This window comes from Centroberyx gerrardi, chromosome 2 (genome assembly GCF_048128805.1).
Source record: "Centroberyx gerrardi isolate f3 chromosome 2, fCenGer3.hap1.cur.20231027, whole genome shotgun sequence".
In the NCBI taxonomy this organism is placed as follows: domain Eukaryota; kingdom Metazoa; phylum Chordata; class Actinopteri; order Beryciformes; family Berycidae; genus Centroberyx; species Centroberyx gerrardi.
Genome location: NC_135998.1, coordinates 13,085,395 through 13,093,963, shown reverse-complemented (window position 1 = coordinate 13,093,963; position 8,569 = coordinate 13,085,395). Strand labels below are relative to the sequence as shown.

At 40.8% G+C, this 8,569-nt stretch overlaps 1 protein-coding gene across 2 annotated transcripts in view; it reads left to right on the top strand.

Annotated features, from left to right (window-relative positions):
* Positions 1-811: 811 nt before the first annotated feature.
* Positions 812-8,569, top strand: part of pnpla7a (patatin-like phospholipase domain containing 7a) — a 33,476-nt gene continuing 25,718 nt past the window's right edge. Inside the window, exons 1-14 of one of the 2 annotated variants that reach the window (XM_078287083.1) lie at positions 812-846; positions 1,393-1,444; positions 1,656-1,730; positions 2,651-2,738; positions 2,984-3,066; positions 3,754-3,854; positions 4,029-4,169; positions 4,282-4,441; positions 5,422-5,502; positions 6,510-6,638; positions 6,843-6,923; positions 7,839-7,968; positions 8,149-8,220; positions 8,390-8,475. In XM_078287083.1, coding sequence (XP_078143209.1) covers positions 1,394-1,444; positions 1,656-1,730; positions 2,651-2,738; positions 2,984-3,066; positions 3,754-3,854; positions 4,029-4,169; positions 4,282-4,441; positions 5,422-5,502; positions 6,510-6,638; positions 6,843-6,923; positions 7,839-7,968; positions 8,149-8,220; positions 8,390-8,475 — 1,278 coding nt within the window. In that variant the 5' untranslated portion in view covers positions 812-846; position 1,393. Of the gene's footprint in view, positions 847-1,352; positions 1,445-1,655; positions 1,731-2,650; positions 2,739-2,983; positions 3,067-3,753; positions 3,855-4,028; positions 4,170-4,281; positions 4,442-5,421; positions 5,503-6,509; positions 6,639-6,842; positions 6,924-7,838; positions 7,969-8,148; positions 8,221-8,389; positions 8,476-8,569 lie in introns of both variants that reach the window. The other variant, XM_071898686.2, reaches the window with a different exon arrangement.

Sequence of the window (8,569 nt, the reverse complement as noted above, 5' to 3'; positions counted from 1 at the left end):
GACTTTTTGGTGTTTTGGGATAGGCCCCCTTTGTGGTGTTGTGTGTTGTAGTTTACTTCATGCTGTGTTTTGTGCTGCATTTCATAATTTCCAGTGTACCTTGTGATACTTTGATGAGCTTTGTTGAATGCTTTGATGTACCCTGAAAAAAAATAATATTCGTCAGACTCCAGCAGCTTTAAAAGTAAGACAGGTTTTTCACTTCTGCTTCTTCTTAGTTTGTGGTCTTCTTCTTGTCTGAGTTTAATAGGCGTAAATAGGTGCATATCGCCACCTGCTGTACTGGAGTGTGGTGTATCATGTCTGTATAGTTGCATAACTAATATATTGCTATCTTGTACTCTATTGTGCCTGTAGCTTTAATAAAGCTAAGTAGTGCTAATTCCTACTGCTTGTCACCGTCACCCCTCTCTAATATTTCAGACTCCACTCCCTTCCAATCTCACTCACACTCGACCGAGGACTTTACCTCCTAACAAATGTAATACATTCTAACAATACATATCCCACATTTTCTTTACGGCCACAACATTTATCAGACACGCTCTTATTAATACGAAGCAAAGTTGAATTCAGTCTCTACAACTTCTTTTGGCAGGTGAGCCTCCTTGAATTTGGTAAACAGGAAGTATTGACGAGGCTGTGTTTGGTAAGAATCTGATTGGATGAGTAGTTGTACGGTATCGAGGCAACGGCAGACATCAAAACAGCTATTGGTGAATGCAGTAAAATGGGCGGAGTCAAGCAAGTGACAGCATAAAGAAAACTTTGTTAGCTACTTGCTAACTTTCCTCCATCGGCTGTTGCAGTGCTAGTTGAAAAGCAGCACACCACAAATCTTCGAAAGTAAGGCCAGTCTTCTCTTCTGTGCATTGGTAATTTCGCGAAGGTTGGATGCGTAGTTAACTTTCGTTATTTATATTTACTGCAACACAGCTAACGTTAAGTTTAGTTAGCCATCTAGATGGATAGATAGCTATTGTTATTTTAGCTATCGTTAAGCTACATAGCTAACATTGAGCTTGTTGATATCAGACAGCAATATCAACTAACCTTAGCCAAACACAAACTTGCCGTTACTTTGTTGCTAGTTTTTTCTGCAGTAGTTTTCTAGGTAACTCGTTATGTTAAGATGGTGTGTCTGGATATTTGGGCTGACTGCCAGCCACCCAGCCGGGCTGACTGATCTGGCTGGCTGGTATGCTGCTAATTTACAGTCCATGTCCCTCTTGGCATAACCTCTGTTTCCAGCAACTTGCGAGCCCTCCTTAAAATTTGACCTGCCCCCTCACATGACAACAGGGCTAGTATGCCCCGGTCATAGTGCAAATCTAAATTTCACATAATGTTAGATTTCCAGGTTCAAAGATTATAAGAGATATTGATTTACAGGATGGAGTGCCATGGAGAGGAAGATGGAGACCTGTGCAACTGGGCCAGTTCAGTAAGTGATTCACTTAAAACACTTAGTGAAACATCTGGCACAGGCACGCTTTGTGCCAACATTGGCCTATGTGACTATGATGAGTGTCCTTGTTCAATGACTTTTGCAGTCTGACAGCTGCATAATCACTTGATAGCTGATAATATCATTATTATTAGTGTCAGTATTATTCATTAGATTTGACTAAATGTGCTAATCTTTATCTTCGTAGATTTTGGTGACCAGCAAAAATGACATCAGAGCAAGAGTGCAACAGTTTGTGGAGGAGAGGATGCAGACCACCATGGTATGAGACAGAAATGCATAAATAGACTATACTGGCAACAGCAAGGCAGGAGAGTAATGCCCCCCATGAAGCACATTTGGACCAAGGCAAACTCATCTGCACAGTAAAATATTTAACTAAATTGTTATACTGATTTGGGAGCTTGTTTTCTTGATATCCATTGCCTAAAGATATTCAGCTGTCTTGATACAATCACTTTAAATCAACATTTACTGTTTATGAGACAAGGGGATAGAATCTCAAACCATTTCCTATCACAATCTTTTTACTGTAAAGGAAGTTAAGGCTTGTGTGCCATTAAGGAGCCTATTCTACATTTTGGGTAATACACATTAGGCGAGAAGTGTAGATTGCACATGTTGATGGAGAAGGGTTGCATGTTTTAGGGGAAAGGACATCAAGGAAACAAGCTCCCAAATAAGTACAACTGTTGAATAAGCATATTACTGTACAGACTGCTTTTCCATTATGCACATGTTTCACCAAGAGGCATCACCACTCACTTTCTAGCACAGAATATGGAAGTCAGGAGGATGTCCACATTTAGAATGTGCTTAATGTTTCACTGCAGACTTTCAGTTGGAAATTGTGGCACTTGTGCTGACCTCAGCTTCTTCAAAGTAGCTTTTGCTTTCTCCTTAGTGACCATAAGAATATATGTAAAATCTTCTTTTGAATGCTTTTCCCCCAGCCTTTAAGGATTATCACTGATATTGTATAGAGTTGCTAACAACAGTGAAATGTAAGTGATAACATAATTAGCTATTATCAGATTAATGATTACGCCAAGGAAGTATAGATCTTTTCAGGAGTACTGAAGCAGCTCCCTGCATCCAAATGCCTTCCCCTTTGAGCAAGCATACTCCAGTGAATTTGCATGTGACCAAACTGCTATTGCTTTGCTCTTGTCCGTCTTCTAGCTCACTGGTGTGCTGATTGGAGCTGCAGTAGCAGTGTCTCTGATTGGCATTGTGGTGCTCTTCCTCTACAGGAGATACAAGCTGGCCCGTGAGTCATCCGTCCTCTTCCTGAGCTTCATAATACAATCATTCTAATGCAGGAGACAATATTTGTATTCAGTGAACACGTTCCTGTTGTGTAATTTGCTTTCCATGCCTCTGAGTATGATTAGGCTCTTGAGGGAACTGTATTATGTTCTCTTTAAGTTGCATAAGAATGTGACTTTTAAGTTGCGTAAGAATGTGGTTGAAAGTGGCTTTATCTGCATTTTGTTTTTTGTTTTATGTGACAAGGTGAACAACAGCCTGGTGTACCTCACTATCGTTTCAGAAAAAGGGATAAAGTGCTCTTCTATGGAAGGAAGATAATGCGAAAGGTTCTCTCTATTTCTCTCTCTCGCTCTCGCACACACACACACATACACACACACTCACACAGACACACACACTTGCAGTCTCTTCTCATCAAACTCATCCCCATAGCATGAACTATGTAAATAGGTTTTATCATGTATATAGGCCAATACATATTTATCAGCCTGCATATTTGCTGTATAACTTTTCATATATCAGTCTTCAACTGTTCTGATATCAGTAGCATTTCTTATTTCTACATTTTTCCTTGTATAAAACTAAATTTGTTCATTTTCTCCTAAAGATTGTTGAGTGTTTGTACCTTGTACCAAAGTTCTATTAAAGCCACTTATAAATGTTATGCATTTTAATATTTCAAGACTGAAAATGACTTGCATGCATTTAGCTTATGTACGAATGCAGGCCCTCATGATAATATTGCATCCTCTTAGACAAAATTTCATTAAAGCACAAAAACAAGTATTTGCTGTTTTACTCACTAGAGGGCACACATTGGTAAACATTGTGTTTCTCAAGGTTTACCCTTGGTAACAAACGCACTCCTTTGACTCTTTTTTTTTAATAGATTCTCTGTTCTCAATCACTGTCTCTATTAATTAGCTCTGCACTTAGACAAAATGTTTTTTTTCTGTCTGAATTAAAGGACAGCAAACTTTTAAATCTGAAATATCTTTTTTTCTGTGTCCAAGGTCCAGACACTGTCCTCTACTCCTGCCCTCCACACTACCTCGGTGTCCAAGCAACCGCAGCGCATACGCAAAAGAACCAAAGTTCTAAGCATAGCTCGCAAGTATGATCTGTTAATACTACGGTCCATATTGTTATGTGTGCGTATGCGTGTGTGCATAATATACATGGGCACATCCACGAAAGCTCAAATTTTTTAAAACCTTAAATTATGTGAGTCCATGTATTGAATAATGGAATATGTGGAATCGTTTTTGTGCGTCTGTCTACCCGGCAGAATCCTTAGGATTCGTAAAGACCCGCCCACACTGCAGCCCAAGGAGCCCCCCCCCTCCCTGCTGGAGGCTGACCTCACAGAGTTTGATGTGCAGAGCTCCAACCTGCCCTCTGAGGTCCTCTATATGCTCAAGAATGTCAGGTGTGTCTGTGTGTAAGAGAGAAATGGTAAGAACATTTCCCATTAAGTTAACTTTTCACATTGTTTTCATAATATGTGTGTGTTCCCTATGTTTATCTACAATGTGTTTTAGAGTCCTGGGTCACTTTGAGAAGCCCCTGTTCCTAGAGCTGTGTCGCCACATGGTGTTTATTGAGCTGCAGGAGGGCGAGGGTCTGTTCAGGCCAGGAGACGACGACGACAGCATCTACGTTGTCCAGGATGGACGACTAGAGCTCTGCATCCATGAGAACGTACGTAGACAGCAGGCTGATTTTCAGTTGACTTTATATACAGATTGATTCAGAAACTTAATTTGTTTTGGCCACAAAATGATTCTTGTGCCATCTCACATTTTATGAATAACTTGAGTAACTAATCCACTGCAGTTTCAATTTAATACTAAATTACAGGATTAACCCCAATCTGGTAGAAAGGAGCCAAGAGGTTGCTGGTTCAAATCCCAGGGACAACTAGGAAGTGCTCTCCCTTCCCTTAACAGACTCTAATTGGCATCCCTTGAGCAGTTAAACTAAGGATTAACTGCTTCAATACAGCTGATTTGTGCCTAATGGTTCAAAAACAAACTAGTAGCAAAGTAACTGTCAGATCTTTGGTAACTTGCTATTAAATGTTTACCTAACGTTAGCTAATGTTGCACTCTGATGTCAACAAGGACTGAGCAGCTCCAAGTTTTCCTTACAAAACCACCTAGCCTGTTTTGTCAGCAAACAAATGCAAATCGACATGCATCCACAAGGCTGTTAGTTTATGGCAGCATCATACATTGACAGAAAATGTTTGTAACCTGATGACATGACCATGACAAACATAGATCCCAATCATCACTCATCACTTTTCATCACTAATCGTCGTCTTATGATGCTCATACTGGGACACATAATCAGTGATAGTATCTGGGGTCATTGAGTGATCATACGCGCATGTGAAATTCCTTCCTCGTGACATATGGATTAAGAACGCATGTTCTGGCCGCTACCTGGGACCCCATGGAATGTCTTGGAAATATTTCTTAATCTGCATTAGGGCCTCTGCTGTGAATAAAACTCTCTATGCTTAGATGGGCTTTATCATTTGTCATGTGATGTAATATGCACACATTAGCCCTACAGAATTGTTGCTGCAAGACACGTGTGCACTTCACAGCAAAGTTTGAATGTTGACTGTGTTGTTGGCATTAGCCATTTATTGTATGCGTGTTTTCCTGTTCCAGGATGGCACAGAACCAGTGGTGAAGGACGTGCTCCCAGGAGACAGTGTCCACAGCCTGCTCAGTATTCTGGACATCATCACTGTGAGCTCCTTATTTCTCCTCCATCTGCGCGTCAGACTGATTTCTCTGCCTCTGTCCTCTCTTGCCCTCTAATCTGTCTCCGTCTGTGTCTCTGTCTCTCTCAGTCTCTCGCTCTCCCTGTCTCCTCTCCACTGTCCACATCTCCATTCATGCATCTCTCTCAGGAGCAATCCTCTCTGTACTCCCCATTCAGCTCAGTTTGTTCATCCATTACCCCCCCTCCTCCCCCTTCCCCATACTCCTGTGTGTCAAGTAATCCATTTCTGTTGCTTTATTGCTGTCATGCTCCATTTTGTTTTCATCCCTTCTATTGGCTTACTCCCTTTTTGTTCATCCATTCATGTGAATCTTACTGTCCTCCTCCTTATCTTATCTTCTTCACTCAGAGCTGCATCTTTTAGGGTACCTGTGATGGTCAGGAATATCTAGAAAACTATGAAAACTAAATGTAATTGTTATTCCATGTCTTAAAATTGCATGGAAATTCTGTAAAAAGTATGTTCATTTCTTCTGTTTTGTTGTTAAAACTAATTTATCTATAGAGTGTGGGCAGCCTAGTTGACACAGTCATATTGCTTATAGTGAGCACTAACTGAAGTATTCAAATATTAGAAAAATAAAGAAATTGAGTTCTGGAAAAAGTATGGAGTTTTGAAATGGAAAATGTGTCGGAACCCTGAACTTACATTACCAATCATAACATGAAAAACAAATCTGTTTTAGTTAAGTGTTTCCAACTATTACCAGTGTAAACAAACATTTACAGCTTCAGCATACATGTAAAACTCATGTTTATATGAAAAGCCTAAAAGCTCAGGTAATCAATTTGAGAGAGGGAAAATTACCCTCAATCCAGTGAATCATCTTTTTTATAAACAACGCCTAATTGGGTGACAGTCAACACTGCAATCGCAGATGCAGATGAGGCTTTTACCACTGCTTCCCCTTATTTTTTCTTCTTGGCTCCATTGTCTCTTTTCTAATTGTTTTGGGCCTGCCTGTTCCAGGGTTATCCAGCCCCGTATAAGACTGTGTCGGCACGGGCGGCATCTCGCTCCACTATCCTGCGTTTACCTGCGTCAGCCTTTCAGTCGGTGTTTGAGAAGTACCCAGAGACACTTGTGCGCGTCATTCAGGTAACGGTTTGTCTAATACTAAACCTGCACTGGATTGTTTTTTTCTGGGTAAACGCCACATGCTGCCTCCATAATTGCCCCCTCTGGCACACACCCGTACACCAAAAAATCTCATGGCTTTGATTTAACTACAACTTAAAATGTAAAGAGCTTTTCCCCTTGCTGCTCTGTTTGCTTCAGCGTTTGACTTTGTGTGTGTTCCAGATAATCATGGTGCGCCTCCAGAGAGTCACCTTCTTGGCGTTGCATAACTACTTGGGCCTAACAACTGAACTCTTCAATCCGGTAGGAGGGAAATCAATTAGCGCATGCACACACACACACACATGCACACACACATACACACACGCACACACAGAAGGACTCACGTGGAATACCTAAGCACCGCTAGTCATAAACTTGTACATACACAAGCAGGCAGACAGGCACATACACACTCGGACACACATGCAAGCTAATTTCACACAACATTAAGCACAGCATCATAACTCGGTACCTCATGAAGCTCATTGTAAATGAATAACAGAGACCCCAACCCCTCCATAGTTAATTGGGAGGACAGTAAGTTTTATTTTATTATCATAGTTTTTATAATGTATGTTTTTTTTCTTGTGTATTAATGAGGATTAATGACTTCCCAACATCCTCAAATAATCACTGATATCATCTTTTGACGTTCATGTGCATACTTGTGAGGTTATAAGCACGATTAGCATCCCTCTACTCGAGGGCGAAATGTTGCTGAAAAAAATTCACTAATGGAGCATCAATCCAGTGTGTCTTGTTTGATTGTCTCAGCCTTGGATGTGCATATATACTCTACTTCCTTAGCAAAATCAGACTCCTGTTCTTGGATAAATATCTTCTATCATTTTGTGTATGCTTTGATCCAAAATGTCTGATGGTATCATGACTGCATACATTTTTAGTAGGGGCCCCAATGGAAATCAAATGATGTGGCTTTATAGCATGCTCTACCCTCTGAGCTACACACAATATGACTTTTTTCTTGTACAAGGAATTGTAGTTTGCCCACATCTTGGTGGTCATCTTAATATGACAATTGTACAATAATGTTTTTTTTATTTTTTATATATACAGTATATATATATTTTTTTTCAGGATGCCACTAATGCAACTGACTAATGGAGAATAATGGGGATAGTTAACAGATTTATTGTGTTGTTACCTAATTGACAGGAGCGTCAGGCGGTGCCCTTGTCAAATGTGAACATTGTGGTTGGAGAGGTAAATCCTGGGAAGATAAATCGCCGTCCACACTTCCAGGAAGAGTCACCCACTGGGACCACAGAGCCCTCCTCAGAGACAGGTCACACACTCACTCATGCACACATTAATCAGAACATGCACTATACACACACACACACACACACATGCATATACTCAAAATGAATGCTGTACACACACACTTAAACACATAAATTGATACTGTTTTCATGCATGTGATGGTGACTGATCCACTGTTGACAATTCGCTTTACATTAAACAGATGGTGTGAAGGACAGCCCTCCAAACACCTACAGGAAGGCTCGTTCCATCTCTATGCCCACTGACACCTCAGGTGGGTCAGCCATGTCTATTGGCTTTACAGCGCTATGTGTGCGATTTTGGAAAGAAGCGTCCACCAAACAGCATTTGTTCATATTCATTGACCTGCACAGATCACAGTCACTCATCTGCAAGCAAAGTCACACCCATTGCAAACACTCATAATCCTCCTTCTCTGTCAGGAGTTACAGGAAATGACCTGAACATGGCTTATGAACGAGCCAGAGTCACCATAGATGAGCCGCCATCCAGTCCTGTCACTCACAAAGTAAGCCCCACCCCCCTCACTCCCACATCAACTTCACTACCACCACCAAGGGCTGGGCGATATTGACAAAATCAAATATCACGATATTTTAGAC